At 47.6% G+C, this 20,625-nt stretch overlaps 1 protein-coding gene across 3 annotated transcripts in view; it reads left to right on the top strand.

Moving 5' to 3' along the window:
* CEP68 (centrosomal protein 68) overlaps positions 1 to 20,625 on the top strand; it is a 277,505-nt gene that overhangs the window by 161,331 nt on the left and 95,549 nt on the right. For 2 of the 3 annotated variants that reach the window (XM_069608164.1, XM_069608165.1), the window contains exons 3-4: positions 3,572 to 5,038; positions 8,397 to 8,519. In XM_069608164.1, coding sequence (XP_069464265.1) covers positions 3,572 to 5,038; positions 8,397 to 8,519 — 1,590 coding nt within the window. The remainder of the gene's footprint in view (positions 1 to 3,571; positions 5,039 to 8,396; positions 8,520 to 20,625) is intronic. The other variant, XM_069608166.1, reaches the window with a different exon arrangement.

Raw genomic sequence — 20,625 nt, 5'->3', positions numbered from 1 at the left:
TGCTACTCGTGACTGCTTTATAGATGATACATACAATCTTGAACAGTATCCTGGCTTGGAGAAGAAGCCAGTGTAGTTTGCGTAGGATGGGGGTGATTTGTTCAAATGTCTCTGCTCCGGTAATAAGATGTGCTGCAGCACGGTGGACTGCTTTTAGTGGAGCCAAGTGAGCAGCTGGGAGCCCTGTCAGGAGAGCATTTCCCCCATCGATGTGCAAGACCATGAGGGCCTGCACTGCAGTCTGGAAAGCCCTATGGCAGGATTAAGGTTTTGATTTTCCAAAGGGTAGAGACTCGGGGCAAGGTTGTTTTGGCCTTCTTGGCTATGTTTCTGGAAGGACAAGCTGCTGTCAGTGGTGTAGCCTAAAGATTTTGCTGAGTCTGAGAGTTGTGGGTCAAATCCTAGGTGCAGATGATTGAGCCATTGTTGGACAAGTTGTTTATTAGCGAGCGGACCAATGAGGATGAATTCAGTCTTGAATGGGTTTAGTTTTAGGTAGACCGTCGGCACCCAAGACTGGATGATGGCTAAGTAATAGCAGCTATGACTGATGTCTTGCACACTATTTCTCTCATGTACAACTGAGTATCGTCCAGGTATTGCTGGATGGCTATATTGGATCTTTAAAGAGAGTGCCCATAGGCTCCATTTTGAGGTTTAAAAAGGATTGGTGAGAGTATGGAGCCTTTGGGTACTCAGCAGGAGACCTTCAGTCGGTTATAACAGTGTTCGAAATTGAGGGGAGCTGGAAGCTATTTAGCTCCTGCTTCTAGCATAGTAGAGCCTGGTCAGCTTGAAACCAGCAGCTACCAGGAACTACTTTTGGCTCCTAGGGCCAACTGGTGCCTTCCAAACATGTAAATGTGACATTAACTTTGAGTATTTTAGAATGTTAATGAAGAAGAATTAGAACACATCCAATACACATTTAAACACAATGGGTCATACAAAGTTAAAGGAGCCCCTCTGATAGCTCTGGGTTCCCATGTGGTAGCGCCTGCCTACAGGGTAATACCCAACACCCACAAGCTGGTTTTAGCTCCTGCTCGTCGATCTCAATTTCGAACCCTGTATAATGCAACAAGTTCATCTGGATGGCCTGGTGTCTGCTTGAGAGGTAGGCGGCAAACCAATTTGGGACCAGGCCAGAGAAAAAGAAAATCCATTATCCAGGTGTGGCTTAGTCTCTTCTTACAGAGGTTCAAAAGTTACCAAAAGTTATTTCATAGAGATTGACAAGACAAACTCAGTAGGCCAACTGCTGTTAAGTTACTGAGATCTATGCCACACACACACACCACTGCATTTGCATAGTCTACAAGGACTTTGACAGATCTGAACGAGGAGGAGATGGCATTCGTTAGTGAGGAGAGAGCAAAAAGGCAACATGGGTAAAAAAACAAGGTAAGCATTAAAACCACTGCTGCAGCAGGAGGGGCAACAAGAAGGCTGGGGAGTCTGAGGTTCCCAGCACACGGTTAGAGTTCCAGTAGGCCGAGGAAAGCTGCTTGCAGGGTGAACCCCCTGGTTCACAGGCATGTAGTATGGAGGATGTAGGGGAGGAGAGAAGCACCTCTGCAACCAGGGCAAGGACACCAAGGATGGGGCATTCAAACTATGGATTCTGGGTCTAATGACATGGGGTGGGGGAAGGGGTGGAATAATCCGCACTGGCTGTGACTGATTTGTTCCAGGAACAGGCGGTGCATACGTGAATTTGGGTGCCAGGGTAGATACTTGTTTAGTTCGCTGTTTGTGGGTCTTTGGCGGGTGTGACATGAGCCATTGTTGCAGACATGGCCCAGTCAAGTAATTCACAGTGAGAAAGACACCCAGGACCTATGTCCCGTAAGACAGAGGAAATGACAGAGGTCATAGCAGCTGGAGGAGCACCCGGGAATACCCAGCAGGGTTCACAGTTGGTTTAGGGGGAGTGTTGCGGGTCAAGCTAGGCAGCACAAGATGGGTCCACAACAAGGACAATGGTTGGAAGTGGCCCTAGAAACACCTCAAAGAGCGATGGTGGATTAGTAAGCAGCTACTTCAATTCCAGGGCAGCACAGTCGAGCTGATTTCTCCCCCTTGCCCCTGCCCAACCCACATTTCGCTAGGTAAAAAAAGGATTTCACTGGAGTATCAGGTGACGAGCAATCCAACATGTACAGCAAAATCTAGCAAAGGAAGAGCCCTGGCAGGCATTCCATCAGCACAGGAAAGCAGGGATGCAGAGGAGAAAGGGCCATAGGCACAGCCAGTATGGCTACACCAAGATCTGCAGCAACTGCCCCTCTAACCAGCAGTCTTCATTTGAGTTTAGGAACAGATCTGATTCAAAGAACAGGGTCTCCAGCTCCTCTACAAATTCACTCAGGGGCTCCCTATGCCAGCATACAACCCACAGGCATGCCGCATTCACACTTTTGGCAGCCAGCTAATCGTGGCTGGTCATTTGTGGATTGGGACGTCCAGAGGACAGTTTAAAACCAAACCGAGGATGACTTTGTGGGCTCAGAATGAGCCAGTCTGAGCAAACAGCCATGTTGGCCTCCCTTCATAGACATCACAAAGGAAAAGAAAAGCCACAAATCAAATGGCTGGGAGCAGATCTTGGAAAAAACATTGGGACCTCAATATTTACCATGTAGGTATTTTGGGCTACTAATACCATAAAAATGACTGCAGCCATGGTGTAGCCAACACAGAAGTTTATCTGCCATCCGCCTGCTGCCAAACACTTTCAGGGTGACTTAATAACGCTGGGACCAAAAAGAAGCCCCGTCCGGTCCTAGTAGCCTTAAAGGCTACTAAGGACGACCCATCAGAAAAGGGTTGCAGTGATGGGGGGGCTATTTGAGTAGAATTCCCTCTGATCACAAAAATAAACTTGAAAAAGCATAGCAGTCAGCCAAAAATGTAGGTGACCAAAATGGTTACATCAAAGAACCCTAAAAATAGGGCAGAATGCTAATGCCATATCTGGTGCACGCCCATCCTTTTGTAAGCCATCTTTAGAGTACTGTATGGAATAGAAACACTGAAATGGTGGGAATGATTTTAAGTGTTGGGAGCATAAAACACACTTGTCGAAGGCATGTCAAAGTGACATTCTATGAAATGGAAAAAAAGCTGTGTTTTGCATAATACAAGTGACTAGGCCAGAGTAAAGTGACAAAGTATTAACCGCAGGTCACCCACCATACAGTGCATATTTTAAAGATTGATGTTTGTTGCTGTCATATTAATAAAATAAGTTTAATTTGTAGATATTAATTCCCAGAAAGGTGTTACATTCAGAATTGACAATAATTACTGAGCCAAATTTCTAGCCACACAAACTTTGATCTGCTACACAAAGAACTGTACTGGATGAGCCTTTCGTTCATAGAATGATGTAATTATTTTTTTGTTTGTAACTCTGAGGCATACCTCTACTAGACCTTGATCATATGTATACTTTTATAGATGCCATTTGAAATATGTGTTTTCTCAAGTAATCTGTGGTTGTCTTGTCGAAGTTACTTATTGATTATTATATAGTTGCTAAATTTTATGTCTATTCTTGTCTTTCAAGCAGCGGCACAAGGCTGAACTTTCACTCAACGAAGACTATCTGCTGCAGTCCAGATACCGGTCACCGTTGTCGAGGAACAAAATGGAGAATTTGGATTTCAGTGGAATTCAGAGAACATTTCCATCTTATTCATCAAGCCCAAAGACTTTGCTTAGCAGAGCAGCCCACCATTCAGAAGCAGTATCCCCAAAATATTCCAAAAGCTATCTTTCTGCTCCTTCTCCAGAAGCTGACCACCTCCCACAAGAAAGAACTAGATCGAGAAGCTTATCCGCAGCCAGATGTTCCTCATCAGACATGTTCACACCTTCCCATCGTTGTACTCGTGCAGACACTATTGAAAACTGTTTGGTTGGCACAAGGAAGTCAGTGCAACGTAGCCTTAGTTGCGCTGTCGAAGCGGATCATTGTTGGAAACCGTCTCCTTTTCAGGCTGATTACTGGGCATGTGCACTCCCCAACTCCTTACCACCTTCACCAGACCGCCAGTCTCCACACTGGAATCCAGATAAGGAATATCAAGATTTACTAGACTATACATATCCTTTGAATTCCAAGCACATGAGGTCAAAGGAGAAATCCAAAGATGTGGTGCCTGAACCCTTTTTGTATGACTCCGGCATAGGCCTTGATAGCTTTATAGCTACACCAGATCATACGCTGCTAACCACTTCATACTATGCAGATACTGAGGATGTCATAGGGAGCAACAACAACCTTACCGGTGTGTACACCAGCCCCCCACAACAACTTTACACTAAACTATCTAACCATGTAGAAGTGGATTCTGATTATGAGGCTACTTCTGTTGGCAAAGTATGTTTTGAAAATGATTCTTACTACACTAGCAGAGAGGATCATCCCACGGATTTCAAACCCCCCTTTTTTAAATGCACCTCCTCCAGTTCTGATACATTGTCTAGTGTGGATGAAAGTGAATGGTTTAGTAGAGGGGAGCAATCTTCAGTTAATATACTAGAGAAAGATTCTGGCTTCGTACCCACCACCCGAGTCCTGCAGTTAAACAGCGAATGTGACAGTGATGACGAATATCTGTCTTTGCCTCCCAGACTTAAAGAATTGGAAAATTTGGCTCAACAAGTGAATGAGCTTTCATTACTTGGGCAGGAGTCTGGTTATGATGTTAACGTTAGAAACCACCGACCCTGCATAAGTAGCATTGATCAACTTTCATCAAAAAATGCTAAAGAGATTGAAGAAAAAGAATATTGCTCCAATAGTGGACTGGACAGTGACAATATTGTAGATTACAGATTTTTGTGCCATCAACCGCATGTGACTAACATGAGTTGCAGCCAAGGCGATGCAGCAAGTGAACTAGGGAGGTTATCCTCTTTGAGAAGCATGTTAGTTGGGATCTCTACATCTGAAAACCTGGAGATAGATGGACAACATCAAAATAAGGAAGCCATTAGTGGAAAGGAGTCTCTTGTTCAATGTATTAAGGTAAAACACACAAAATGTACCTTTCAATATGTACTAAAATTACGAGCAATTGAATCACTGATTTTGATAAGTGGGTTAGTTAGGTAGAAAATCGTAATACTTTTGATCATCTTACTCCGAGAGGGTGGGGGGTGCAAAATGTCAAGTTGTCTGCTCCTAAAATGTCGCTGGCCCTCCTAATGCTCCACATATACCTAGCACACCATTTCATACTCTCCAAAAGTCCATTATCACTCGCCAATGGCTGATGGTGAATGCACATTTTGGGAGCCTGGTCTTGCTAATTGATCATATGAAGCACTTCCAGGCACTGTCTCCTACTTTATGCTCCCACAAATTCACATTATTTGTGTGTGCTTAAAACGGACAGATTATCTCTGTAGTTTTTTGTTTTGAAAGACCCTGCAAAGTGGCTAAGGAGTAAATCTGGAAATGTCAGTAGGGTATTACCCAAATTGACCTTTTGTCCTAATTGACCTAATTATAGTGGTCCTAATTGACCTTCTGCACAATTGACCTTTATATTATTTTAGTTATTTTATATATGTATTGGGTTGGTTTTGGATTATAAATAATATAGGGGGATTGGGTGGGGGGTTGCTGGGGGTTTCCCCCCGCATATATGTCCTAATTGAACTTTTAAATTAGGTAAATTCTCCCACGGTCAATTGTGAAAAGGTCAATTAGTATACCTCCGTCGGTAGACCAGCCATCCGGGTATGAACAGTGCAGACCATTATGGTTTCTCTTTTATGATGTATTACATAGGGAGCATAACTTCAAAATCTACTGTGCTTCAGTGAAAACACATAAGAATCTCCAAATTACTCCTTGCAGTTGCTTCCAGGTTTCTTTTCCATCTGGGAAGACACCTGAACCATTATCGGTTCTCTGCCCTGGCATTCCCTTATGTATATAGGTGCAGCATTGACCAGTTTCTGTGCAATTTCACTGATAGACAATGTTGCTGTATTTGTTCTTTTAACTGCCACCATTGTAGTAATTTCATTTAGTGCATGGGATGGTTGACTCCTATCAAGTGGCACTACATTTGCCTGCTGATCTTTCTCTCTCCTGCTGACCTTCCTGGATGTCACTCATGCCAGAAATAGGAGAAGCCTCCAAAAGCACAACATTGCATGTGTAAAAGCATATATACACTAAACTGACAACTAAAACCAAACTATTTGGGATACCAGGAGGTTACAGGAAATGAAATATAACAGTTTTCGGGAAAACCGTAAGGTCAGCCATACAGTTCGAAGTAAACATTCAAAATGATCTCAAAGACCTCTTCCAATCCACCCTGGGTATCATTTTATCTTTGTAGATTGTCTTGCCTAGTGAGGTCATTGAACCAATTATACAACAAAAGTCATCTGGCCACCCTCCGTGATAAGACAATCCAAGAAATATGTTCCTTTTTCACTTATTTCAGACAGTGTCATCTTATATAGATGGGGAGTTTGTCTTTCGCAATTCAGACTCTGCATACAACTTGCATGAACAACTTGAGTGAAGGATTTTCTTTGTCAGGACTCGTTGCACTATAGTATAGCTCTTCCATTGTTGATGCTGTATCCATCAAAGATGCTCTCCTGAAGTTGCCACTCCCAGTTAGTGATTCCTGTAAAGTATACTAAAAGACTAGGTCACGCGCATATCTTGCACATGGGGTCTAAAACATTGTTACAATATAGGGCTGCTCAAAATCAAGATCTTTACCAAAGAAAGGGTTTCTAGACTCATGCCAAGATGAAGTCTACATAGGATTGTTTGCAAGAGGGAGTAAGCATTTGCATGGTGAAGAAATTGGCCCACATTGTAGAGGTTTACCATGGTGTATATGTAACTATTTGGACATGAGAAAAGAGGAGTCCTAGGAACGTCACGTACTGAATTGGTGGGTAAAAAGTGAGTAGTCGATATTGATTGATGTACTAAGTTAACATTTTCCTCAACCTTAGTCCTAACCATGATGTGTCTGTTATCCAGTACCCAACTCCCCATTCCTTTGTCCCATGACCTGAGATTAAGTGGGATATTTAAGGGGATTACAATTGTCTCCTTATTGGTGGTTACCGGTGGCCCTGCCCATGCAGCATTTTCCAGTAGAACAACCAATGGTGCACTCTCTTCTGCTTCATCCCTGTTCCCGATGTGGCTTTCACTGATGGCGCTTTCTTGCATCCCATGGTTGGGAATGGTTGACATACTAAATTACCCTAATTCTGATCTGCAGAGTGCCGGCTAGGGCACTGGTTGCAAGCGTTCAGACATTTGGAATGCCCCATTTTGCTTCTGGAAGACTGCTTGCAGCACACCAGTTGGGTTCTGGACAGGGTGGCTGTCCAAATAGGTGAGATGAAATACTTCCATACCCATGGAGAGAAGTTATTGGTCACAGTTGCCATGGTTATCTTTGTGATTCTGTTTCTTGTTGAAACAGGACAGCTTCATTTGTGTTGTTAAGTGGCTGTGTGCAGCTATTTGCATTTCTAAAGTGAGCCAACGCCAGTTATTGGCACGATCAACGTGAAGGCAAGTAAAAATGCGAGAGAGTTCCATTGCAGAGCTGTTTAGAAATTAGCCCCTAGTTTCCTAACTAGTCAGGCTCAGTGATGTCCAACAGGAAATTGAGCAAAACAAAGGTGGCCACAGAAGCACGGGTAGAGAAACCTATCAGAAGAAAGGATGGGTAAGACCAATGAAGGTATGTTCCCATTGACCTCTGATCCTGATCCAGGTTTTGCCTGATTTTTTTTTTATTATTATTATGGAGAACCCATACTAAGCTGCAATAACGGAGAGACTTAGTGATGGAATTTGGCAGCCACACAACCACACTGGAGCATAGTCTGGTTGGTGTTTATGTATTTATTTGGATTTATAAAGTGCCCAAGCGGCCCAGGGGCATCGTGCTGCTGTTACAGAGTATTCACTTAATACATTTTAGTGTTGATGGCAGTGGCACTACTGTCACCACTCTGACAATAAGTGGCACCATCATTGATTACCATTGCAACTTGTATTGCCGTTCTCGTTGCTCTAGTGAGAAGACCGATTTGTGTGCTCTTTAAAATGTCTCTACTTAACAGCCATTTTGATAGCACTTTGAAGCACTTCATTTGTGTATAGGTGCTATACAAATAAACAATTACATTGTTCGGGCCCCGCACATCTGGTACACTCACTGTATGATAAAACAATAAACTGATTAACTTATCCGCTTGTATTTTACAAGCATGCACATTTCTCCTTTAAATTGGGTCATATCAATTTGTTTATAAAAATGTTCTATGGAAATCACTTTAGATATGCACACTATATAAATAACATATATTTTTCTTATTATTAGATGTTCTGCCATAAACTAGAAGAGCTGATTCAGTGGTTGTATAAACTTTCAGATGTTGCAGAGACGTGGGTTCCTCCAAAGCCAGATGTGAAAAGCATCCAGTCGGCCCTACACCTGTATCTGGTAAATATATTTGTGCATCCTTTTCTCAAAAAGGACATTCCTCATGCATGCCTTACTCTAAATGTACAACTCTGGCAGGAAAAGCATGTGTTATAATGATGAAATGTTAGTAGTTTGTATTTTGATTGAAAAAGGCCAGTTCTACAATATGCTGTGGTTGTTAAACTAACACCATACTGCTGTTGTATCACTAAACACGTGCTGATATTCTACAAACCAGAAATGTATTGATATTGCATAATCCAAATCGACCCTGAGGTACACCAACTGGAAGCATACTTGGATTTTGAAAATTCCGAATCTAGTGGCATTCCCAAACTGCAATATACAGGTTTTGCACCTACAGGGAACATATAGTGTTTCATCAGACTACATGTCTAAAGGGGTTTTGGAAACTGGAAATTTATTTGGATGGCAAAAATTGCAATATTCTGGGGTGGGCAAACTGGAAATATACCAGGATTGCCAAAAAATTGTGAATGACAAATTGAGAGGATGGTGGGATTGCCAATGTGAGAGCATATGAGGGAAGGTGCAGACTGAATATTAACAGGAATTGGCTTAACTCGGAATATACAAACTGGCAATGATTTTGGATTGTGGAATGGTAAAGTGGAAGAACCAACATTTTGCAGCAGTATTCTGGGATAATGGTGAAATTGTGCAAATTGGGACAATGTTGATAACTTGTGCACTTGCATAGTGTGTACTTGGATGCTGTTAAAAAATCGGGGAAGTGCTGAAATTTTGTAAACTGGGATTTAGAAAATTGAAACTTAAACTGATATTGAAACTAAGAATAGGAGACCACCAGGGGGCGCGGACTGTGATGGCCACGTAAAGCTGAGCTCTGCCGTCAACCGGCTGACATTGGAGCCTTCTCCCCCGCCTAAGTGAAGGGCATCCCTGGCGGGGTTATGGCAGCAAGGTGCAGGGGTACCCACGGCAGCCCAAAGTCGGGGGTCACACAGCCACACTGGCGGCAATCGGGCCGGTGTGAGCAAAGGGTACGCCGAGGGAGAGGCAACCGCGAGGAAGGCTGGAACACATTTGAGAGGCCGGAGGCCTCGGAGGGCTGCCGGTGAAGAGCGGGCGAACCATCGCAGCAGAGACACTGCAGGGAGAGGGCTCCTGATATCACAGTGAGTCCACATCATTTGGTACTGCCTCCGGCACCCAGGAGGCCCAGCAGCCCTCTGCGACACGGAATGCAGGAGGGGCACCAGCGGTCCAGGGCAGAGTGTGAAGGTGAGGAGCAGAGGCTACCAAGACAGCGGGGGACGACCCATGCATGCCAGAGGAGAGGCCGTGAGGTGAGATGAGCCTGCCCTGGGTGTCGCGTAGTGGGGGCGCCCACACCAAAGAGACCTCCGAACACTCGAGCCCCCTACCTGGAGGAGGGTCAGGAAGCCTGAAAGTAGGCCCGGCTGGGGGGGGGGGATAATACGTAGGGCCAGAGGACAGTGCAGTGAAGGGCCCACTGGAACCCACGTGAGAAGCCTGCGCAGGACTCAGGTTGGGTGGACAGCGGGAGAATACGGAGTGGGAGAGCGATGCGCCCCTGGGGCCTCACTAGGGGAAGAGACCGCCTGGGGTGTGAGCGGACCCCCAAGTTGGAGGACAAGATGGAAGGGATGGAGAACAATCATTTGCAAGTAGACCTAGAGATGAAACATGAGGCTAGGCTGACGGACCTGGAGACCCGTGAGGAGGACACCCTTTTGAAGCTTGATGATCTCGAAAATCGGGAGCGCCGGAACAACCTGTGCATATTGGGCCTGACTGAACAGAAGGGCGAAATAGCTACAGACATGGGAAGGAAGTTTCGGTGTTTGATTAATGCATGTTTCCTTTCTGAGTGGGGGTGGTGGGTGGATCAGGAGGTCCAGCTAGAGAGTGCCCACAGAGATGGTGGAGGTAGGGGCTGAGGCCAGAGATCGATCGATGTCTGCTTTCTCAGATACAGGGACAGGATGTAAGTCCTGGAGAGAGTAAAGCACACGGGGACTGTGCAATATGTCGGGGACTCGGTTCAGGTGTTGCAGGACCTTTTCAGGACTTACTTTGTCACAAAGAAGACATTGGGCCTCATTCCGAGATTGGAGGCAGCCATGGTGCTATTAGCACCATGGCTGCCTCCAATACCGGTACCGACTCCGACCTGGTTCAATGGGGACTTACCGGTGTAGTCTGACCTTTGCGGGACTGGTAAATCCCCCTTGAAAAAGGCAGTCCCCATTCCCATTTGAGCCCCCAATGGGGAGGGAGCTAATAACGGTACCGCAATTTGCGGTACTGTTATTTGCTCCCTGGTCCCTTTGCGGCTCCCGCTAAGGGCGCCTGGTAAAACCAGGTGCCCATAGCGGGACCCGCAAGGGACCTCGGAATAGGGCGCAAAGGGATTACCGGCACCAATGTCCTTAACGGTGCCCGGTATCCCTTTGCGCCCACCTCGGAATGAGGCACATTGTTGGCTTCTCACTCAATGGCTGACCGAAAAGGGGACCCGATACTGTTGGTCATTCCCATTTGCTCCATCCATTTGAGAGAAGTGATACAGATTATCGGATTACTAATGGCCAGGAAGTGCAACAGGTATTACAGTCCCTGAAGAATGGGGTCCCTGACCCAGATAGGAGCTCCGAAACCAGCGGGGCATGTACAAACTTGGAGCAGAGGAAGGAACTCTTGGCAAAGAAAAAGATTACAGGCAGCAGGAAATACAAGAAACTCAACACCCCTTGGGGGAACTGTTTAGAGGCTTGGGGATTCCGCGTAGCCTCAAATGTACTTGCAATAGTTGGGGAGGAGAAATGTGAAAGTATGGACGGATGGCGTGGCAAAGTTATCCTTGGTGGCCCATCAATGGTGGAAATCTCTAGTTTGAAGGTGGGGGAAAGGAGATGGTTGGGAGAGGGGAGATAGGGGGAGTAAGGGAGGTGGGGGGGGTGAGGCTGGGGCAGTTGGGCAGGTTATTTGTTTTTGCAACTGAAGGGTCAGGAACTAGTTTGAGCTCCAGCTTTGGTGCGCATGGATCGTGGTGGCCGGACGGACGTGCTCAGGGTGGGGACTTTAAACATGAAAGTCCTGAACTCCCCCACAAAGCACTCACTGGTGGCAAGGGAATTCTGAAATCAGGGGTTGGATATCATGTTGCTACAGGAAACAAGGTTAGTTGCTGGGGAGGAAAGGCGTATTCCAGGGGGTCTGATCGGACAGGTGTTCTGGGCGTCTGGTGCAGACAAAAAAGGAGGGGTTGGTATCCTATTTAACAGGAGGCTCTGCCTTAGCGTTTTGAATGTGTGGCGGAAGTTGGATGGTAGGGCCTTGCTCGTCCTGGGCATCCTGGAGGGCGTGCAGATGACGCCGGCCACTATTTATTGCCCGAACCAGGGACAGCTGCTGTTTCTCCAGGAAACGCTGGGGGGGGGGTAATATTTCGGCAGGGTAGCAGTCTCTTGCTTTTAGATCGGGATTTTAACATGTGGGCGGATCCAGCAATGGACAGAAGTGTGGGTGATGGTCAGCTGGGTGGGGATGGGGGCTGGGGATCACAAACAGATTGTGGCTTCTACAGCATTCTGTCAAGGGAAGGTATTGTGAATGGCTGGAGGGAGTGCCACCCAGAGACCAGGGGCTACACAGGTTTCTCCCCTGTACATGGCACAAGGACGAGGATTGTCTATTGGTGTATTCAGAGGCAGCACATGGGTAGGGTATCCAGCTGTGACCTTACCCCCCATTAGCTGGACGGATCACAATATGGTGCATATGGGAATGTCTATGGTGGGCTTACAAACGAGGAACTCCCTATGGAAATGCAACGATATGTTGCTGAAGGATGCAGTCTTTGTGGAGGAAGTTAGGAAAGCGGTGGTGGACTTTTTCTTATTTAACGGCAGGGGGGGGAAGTGGAACCCAACGCATTCTGGGAGGCTGCGAAGGCGACATGGAGGGTGCTACTGATTGGAGAAGGGGCTAAGAAGAAGAGGGCCAAGGCACTGTTGGCAGAAAGATTGAGGGGGGAGATTTGGGATTTAGAGGCCAAAGGTTCGGGTGGGGTAGGGGCTGCCTACGAGAGGCTCGCGCTGGCTAGGAGGAAGAGGCAGGAGCTGAGGGAACTGGAGGTCGCGAGCATGGTGTCTGGGTTGCAATTCCTTCGCCAGCGATATTTTGAGAAGGCGGATGCCATATTGGCAGATCACTAATTGATTGTACAGTAGTGAGATTGTACGAACTTGGGAGTGTACTCTGCGTGTTCACGCTGAGGACATACTAGGGTTGGTGAGTTATGAGTATTCATTGGCTTTTCAAACTGGAAATGTATGGACTATAAATATACATATTTGAGCTGGAAAAGCTGGGAATATTCTGCTGTTGCACAAACTGGAAGTATTTTGGGGGTAGATAAACTGGCATATACCGGGATGCTCAAAGTCTCACTTGAAATATACTAATATTCTGAAAACTGGGAGCAACGGGTGTTTGCAAACTTTGAGTGTGCCAGGATGCAACGACCGGGAATACATTTTGTGCACTGTGCAAACTGTGGCAATACTGGATTTGTCGAACAGCAGTGTATTGTGGTAGTCACACAGTTTAATTCTGTCACACAGACAATTTAAATATGTAGTGCCAGTTTAACCAACTCCAATATATTTTCAAAATGGGTATGTGCTGGTCTTGTGTAATACCAGTGGTACACTGGGATTTTCTGTTAGTAGTATTTGGAGATTGAGCATCTCACCTCACATCGCTGACCTTGCAAAGAAATCTCACTTTCAGCTTCACCTCCTCGGAGGCATTCCCCCTTTCCTCACCTTCCCCTCAGAAACTCAGTGTCTCTGGTTCTCTCTAGGCTTGACTACTGCAATAGCCTCTTTCTCCTTCCGCCCTCTTCAACTAATCCGGAACAGGACTGCAAGATTTATGCTTGGCGTCAAGCCCAGGGACTGCATCTCTCCAGCCCTAAAATCTCTTCACCTGCTCCCTGTGGCTGCAAGGATAAAATGTAAGACCCACTGCATCATCCACAAGGTTTTCTGGGTCCCGGGACCACACTACATCCAACTCTCTCCCTAAATACCTTGCTTCTCTAAGCAGAGAGTGGGGGTAGATCTTTCTTCGGCAGGAGCCTCCCTCTGGGATGGACTTCCTGCCCCTCTCCTCATTGAGCCAGATCTCCTTAAATTCCGGAAGCTTCTCAAGACCTTCCTTTCCTCTTCCTCCTTCCCCCCTCCCCTGCTAGTTCCACCTGCCTCTGCCTGGTGGCCTGTTTCCCGCATGAGCCTTACTGGGGCAGGCCCTCCTTCAACCAGTCTCCCACTTACCCTTACCAGCACTTGCCCTTGGGCACCCTTCCCCGACTACCTATCTGAGTCTGGTCCACCGCCCCTCCCTCGCACTAGTTGTCCCCCCAAACCCTTGCCTGAGCACTGGCCCTCCTAGGGCCTCCTTACCACTTACCCCTCTACCTGCACTTCCTCTTATCGCAGTTGCACAATCCGAATTTCACAAAGCCCAGTAGGACCGTTACTGCAACTGGGGACTATGCTGTTGTCAAACTGGGATTCTTGGGATATACCGACTAAATGTATGCTTGGAATGTCGAACTAGTGTGTGATCGTGAAGCTGGCAAAATACTGGGTGTTGGATATCCTGGGGCTACTGGTCAAAATAGAAATCTACTCAGATTGCTGAAACTATGAATGCCTAACTAGCCGTTTACTGATTTCTTTTTTAAAAGTAAGATTATTCTGAGTTTGTTAATCTTGGATATACTGGGACTACGTAAACTGGTAATAGACTGGTTTTGTCATACGGTTATATCTGGTGTTACTTTAACGGTAGACCTTTAATGCGATTTCTAGCTTCAGCACAATGTCCATATTTGTCAGGTGTTGACACTGAAGGAATTAATGGATTTGTGCTATGTTGTATGACCACACTTGCATTGTTAGTTCCAGGGCTAACACTGCTGCATGTGGTATTCCACTAGTGCTAAAAACAGCCATCTTTGGTCATTGTGCTGCGGCTACATCTGGCTGTATCAGGAATTGAGTGCCAGTTGGGACCAGCACAATGGCCAGATTTGTGATGCTTTGAGGACCACTTCTAAAAGAAGGGCCTATTAAACAATTGTGCTTGAGTGGATGCACCGGACATGTCACGAGCATGCAAAGCAGCCAACTGTTTATTTCACTTACACTGTGACCAACACAATTCCAGTCATTACTCCATCACCAAGGCTCATTGCCGCACGCTACCACACTTTGGGCCTAATTCACAGAAGCGTTTCATAATGGCAAACACCCATTGGAAAACGCTCTGTGAATTAAGGGGTGTGGGTGTGTGTGGGTGGGTGGGTGTGTGTGTGTGTGTGTGTGTGTGTGTGTGTGCGCGCCAGTGTGTGTATGTGCCAGTGTGCGCGCCAGTGTGTGTGTGGGTGGGTGTGTGTGCGCGCGCCAGTGTGCCAAGAGGTGCACAGGGGGCAGTGATAGCTGGGGAGGACCAGGCCTGGCAGACCGTCCCATGCCTACAGTCATACAAACCAATAATAGATGTTGCTTTTGGGGCGCTTTCTAGAACACTGTGGGAAGCATTGACCTCCCAACTTCATAGCACTGCAACAGAAAATAATTACGGGAGTATGCAGATGAGACTTAAGTGACATGGCCGCCTTCATGGCCCTGTCATGGGTGGGAGGGAGCTTTCCCGAACACCTCCATCGGTGCTGGCATGTATGCAAGCCCAACCCTGACTTACCTGCGGAGTCCGCTGCATGCCAGAGAGGCACAGGAATGCCACAGCCGTGGAGAGGCAGACGGGCGCTCTGCAGCGAGACGAGGCTGGCAATGCGAGGATCAGGGCTGCGTAGTGCCGCAGGCAAACCTACATCATGGGATACAACAATTGCCACAATACCAGCACATCGTCCAAAAACACTCCAGCAGACCGCGTCTGCTGGTCCGCAAATGAACATAAGCCACTAAAACCACAAGGAGTGCTTTTTATTATACCATGGCCTCCAGGAAGGCCATATGCAACAAACCATGTGGGAATTATAAAGAAAAGCAAGGCCTCTCAGAAGGCCTTCTCTATACAACCCCCAGTAGCCCACCAGGGGTTACAGTATTAAAGAGGGGCCTCCAAAAAGGCCATGTTGGGGGCAACCAGTCCTCTGCCAATAATGGCAGCATCTGTAGTGGAAATGCTGTGAGGCCGCATGGAAAGGGGCAGGGCTTACAAACCCTTTTAAAGCCTTTCGCTTGCCACATCCCCTGGAGCTAGGGAAGTTCATTGGTCAGGGGAAAGTAACCAATCCTGGGGGGTGGGATATTTAAGAAGGTGGGTGTGAATGGTTAGTTGGGTGAGGACGTCCGAAAGACCAGAAGACATGAGTACGGAGGCTATTAGAAAGAGGGGGAGGGGCAGGGGGGTCTGTGTGGGAGAATAAGGAGCAAGGGAATAGAGGTGGTATTGGCAGTTGGAAGTGGAGATGGGAGTAGTAGTTAGAGGGGGAGTAGTAAGTAGCAGTATTGGCTGTTGAGAGTAAAGACTAAAGAGAGACGAGGGGGTAGAGTAGTGGTAGTAACACAGTGGTATTAGCAGTGGGGTTGGAGTAGTAGTTGTGAGGGGTAGCGGTAGTAGGTAGAGGGAGTAGTGGGACAAGGATTAAGAAGAGAAATAAGATCAAATGGTGGAGGCAGCAAGAACAAGGAGGAGTGTAACATTGGAAGCATAGTAGCTTGGTGAGAGGAGAACATTGTGCGGCCCAGTGTAGGAGAGTGTCAGGTGAGGTAGAGTGCGAGTGAACAGTCGATTGAACTGGACAGAAGGCACTATCCCTAACTCCCTTGGAATACTAAGCATCAGGGAAAGTTATAAGATCCCCAAGGGGTTAGACAGCCACTGTTCAGACTCCACCAATGTTCGTAGTCCGAGAAAAGATGGGTGTTACCGAAAAGTAGGCACTTGCATCCCTGTTAAGGTTGCCTGGGCTAGGGAGGGGGTAAACCAGAGAGATAGAGGGACTGCTCTAGCGCCAAATTCCCTAAGACCCCAGCTTACTTCATGTGTTGGCAAGAGATTTCAAGCCTATTCTTCTTGTATAATTCCAAATAAGCACCCATGGAGCTTTATCTGGGAGTTGGAGTGGTTGTTTGCGGCAGCCACTCCGTCACACTGATAGAACTAGCCATAATGTGCTGACCTAGAATACTATAAATGAGCAATGATCTGTACGACTCAGACATCTGTCTCCTCCTTGAACTCTTTGACCTTGACGTCCTCGCCCTCACCGAGAAGCGATTCAATGCAAGCTCTGTCACTGCTCTTGACACTCTCCTTCCTGAGGGCTACAGAATCCTCTCCAAACACAGGCCCGGAGGTGGAGTTGCCCTGATTTTCCCTGAGTGGGTCCCTGCCACTCTCAATCCTACTCCTCTTTTTAATGCCTCATCTGTAGGCTCTGGGTCTCGCCTACTCTCTCTCACCCTCACTACCATCTACAGGCCCCTTGGCCCTATATCTCTTTTCCTCTCTGAATGGGGAGACCTTGCCTCCACCCTCTCAACTTCTCCTTCCAAACTCCTCCTCCTTGGTGACTTCAACATTCTCCTCAACTCCCTTGAATCAGCCACTTCACAGTTCTGTGTCCTTTGTGACTCACGCTCCCTCACTATTCTTCCTTCCGGGCTGGCCCACTCAGCCGGACACACCATGGATGCCCGCATCACTGGGGACATCCCTACCTCTAAACCAGTCACAACCCCCTCTCCTGGTCTGACCACTCTCTCCTCTTCTCCCGCTTGGGGCCCCTTGGCCCTCTATCTGAGCCACTCCCAGCACTGACAGCCTCCTTCGCCGTCATTCGACCAATGAAGCGAGTGTCAATAGTTGCTTTCGCCTCCACTTTCTTTGCTAACCTGCACCTCCCCATCTCGAACACCCTCTATATCCTTGCCCCTGTAATGAGGATCCACCTAAAACCTGCCTCCAAGCCCAATGGGTGGTATGATTCCGATCTAGCATCCCTGAAACATAAGTGCAGAGTTGCTGAAAGGAAATGGCAGACCTCTAGTTCATCCTCTGACAAACTGGCCTGCCGCCTGCTCCAAAGGCAATATCGTTCTTCAATCCGCTCCAAGAAGAGGGCCCACATCCAAAGCTGCATCTCTGAAGCCAGTAGCAACATGGCTGAACTCGCCAATCCAACTGCAGTCTCTACCTTTCTTCTTCTTTCCGCGGCTCTCTGCACCGCTTTGGCCTCCGATTTCACATCTAAAACTCAGAACATCCTGTCCTCCATCTCCTCCACCCCATATCCTCTCTTGCTCCTGCTCCCCTGCCTCCCTTAGCTCCCCTCCTTCCACTCCCTGCACTCTCCTCCCTCCTGCCCATAACACCGGATGAGGTCTCTAAGGTTGTCCGCTCTATGAAGGTCTCCTCCAAACAGGTGCTTCTCTGCTTTTCCAGAACTATTAAGGACAATGTTTCCTTTTTGCTCGGACTCTAGTCGACTTCTGTAACCACTCCTCCACCACTGGCTCTTTCCCTCTATCCCTCAAGCACTACCTTGTGCAGCCTCTTAAAAAAGCCGTCTGCTGACCCCTCCTGCCCGGCTAACTATCGCCTTCTCTGCTAACCCCTTCCTGGGTAAACCCCTGGAGAAATGGGTCCTCCCCCAAAACTGCCCCTCCACACTGAACTTGTCGGTTGCCTCCATGACCATTCATCTGGATTCTGGGCATCCTGAGGCACGCAAACTGCTATCCTGAACACCCGTGAAGACATGCTTGCAAATCTTGACTCTAACTCTCCTGCTGTTCATTCTCCTCGATCTCCCCTCTGCCGTTGACACAGTTAACCATTCTATACTCATAAAACGACTGCGATACCCTCGGCATCACATACCGGGCCCTGAAATGGCTGACCTCCTTCCTCAATAACCACCCTTTGCAGCTGCAACTGGGCCCTTTCGCCTCCCCCACCCCACTCTCTACCTGTGGTGTCCCCCATGGCTCTATGCTATCGCCATGGCTCTATCTATCTCATCCCTCTTGCTCACCTGATCTCCTCCTTCTTGCCAGTGTTATTTTCATGACGCACAGCTTTCCTTCAAACTTCCCTCTACTGCCTCCTCTTCTTTAGTCCCTGTTTGTCTGGCTGAATGCCATCCAGGCGGCTAACAAGCTCTCTCAATGTCAGCAAGAAAGAGATCCTTCTCATCGAGACACCTATGCCTCCCAGCTTTCCTACCCTCTGGCTGCCCTCCTTGTGCCCTCAACCTTCTATATCCTGTGAGGCGCAAAACCTTGGGGTCATCTTCGACTCTGCTCTCTCCTTCTCCCCTCACATCTTGGACCTTGCCAAGAAGGACCACCTCCTGCTTCACCTTCTTAGAGCCATTCTCCCTTTCCTCACCTTCTCCCAGAAGCTCATTGTCTCCAGAGCTCTGGTCCTTTCCAGGCTGCACTACTGCAACAGCCTCTTACTCAATCTACCCCTTTCCTCCCTGCGCCCCCTTCAGCTAATCAGAATAGGGCTGCAAGACTTATCCTGGGGCTCAAGCTCAGGGACCGTATCTCTCCAGCTTTAAAATCTCTCCACTGGCTCCCAGGGGCCGCGAGGATCCCATTCAAGACCCTCTGCATCATCCACAAGGCTTTCTGGGGCCTGGGACCATGCTATCTCCAACTTTCCCTCTCTAATTACTCCCCAGCTAGAGCCCTCTTCTTCTCTAATTCCAACTCTCTGCTGGTCAAACGCTTCTTTATGCAGAGAATGTGGGGGAAGGTCTCTCTCTTCGACTGGTGCATCCCTTTGGAACAGCCTTCCTGCCCCTCAGACTTGAGCCGGACCTCTAAGTTCCAGGAACTTCTCAAAACTTTGCTTTTCGCTACCGCTTTACCTTCTTCCCTTCCTTGCTAATCACCCCACTGCTGCAGAGACTGGTGGCCTGGTCCTTCTGCTTCGTCCCAGGCTTCCAGGATGCCCTGTGTACCCTGTAGACACCAGCACCCTCCACCCCCACAGCACTGCCCCTGCGGGCTCCCTGTCTGGCGGCTGTGCATCCCAACTGTGGTTCATCTGCCCTAGCACTTAGCCGGAGGCCTCCTCTCTGGCTCCACTTGGCACTTCCCTCCCCCGGCCCACCAACACTTGTCCTTTCCTGTCTCCCTCACCCCCAGACCTCCACCCATCCCTATCTCCTGTACTTCTCTTCACTTGCACGTCCAAATACAAGGCCTACTAGGACCATGATTGTATTTACTGCTCTTGACAATGTTATTTAGTCCCCTTGTTCCCTCTCCATTTTGTCTTATGGTGCTTAGAAACACGATTCTGTTGTATAAGCGCCTAACAAATGCTCAATAAATAAATGGGACGTAATTTATTTAATAACAGGGGATAATCTAAGATGGTAAATAATTGTTAAATCATTATGCTGGAAACTGCAAGTGATGGCTAATCCTGCATGCCAGTTGGCAATAATGTGCTTGTCTCCCTCGGACTCCTCTTCCTGCTCTTCCTTCTCAAGACAACTATGTATAAAAACAAATTATACAAATATTGGAAATGCCAACTATAAGGTTTTACCCGATGTCAAACAAAAAGTAACTGTAAGCCTAGCATAAATGCCTTAATGCCAGTAAAACGAAGATTCTCCTCATTGGCATACCTGCACCCTCCTTTCCTGTCGCTCTCTGGCCGGCCTCTTGGCCCTCTTCCTGCCCCCACCTGTGAGGCTAAGAACCTCTGGGTCATCTTCCACTCCAAACTCTGATTTTCTCCTCGCATCTCGGACGCCTCTAGGAAGTCAAACTACCACCTGCACCTCCTCTGAGGTATTCTTCCTTTCCTATCCTTCCCCCAGAAGCTCACTATCTCTAGAGCTCTGGTTCTCTCTAGGCTGGACTACTGCAACAGCCTCTTTCTAAATCTTCCTGCTTCTACTCTCTGCCCTCTGTAAATCATCCAGAACATGACTGTGAAACTTGTCCTTGTCCTTGGCCTCAAGCCCAGGGATCGTATCTCTCCAGCCCTGAAATCTCTGCATTGACTCCCAGCGGCTGCCAGGATTAAGTTCAATACCATCTGCATT

The sequence above is a fragment of the Ambystoma mexicanum genome, chromosome 4q (genome assembly GCF_040938575.1).
Source record: "Ambystoma mexicanum isolate Mex_15411 chromosome 4q, UKY_AmexF1_1, whole genome shotgun sequence".
Lineage (NCBI taxonomy): Eukaryota > Metazoa > Chordata > Amphibia > Caudata > Ambystomatidae > Ambystoma > Ambystoma mexicanum.
This window is presented reverse-complemented; position numbering and strand designations above follow the sequence as displayed.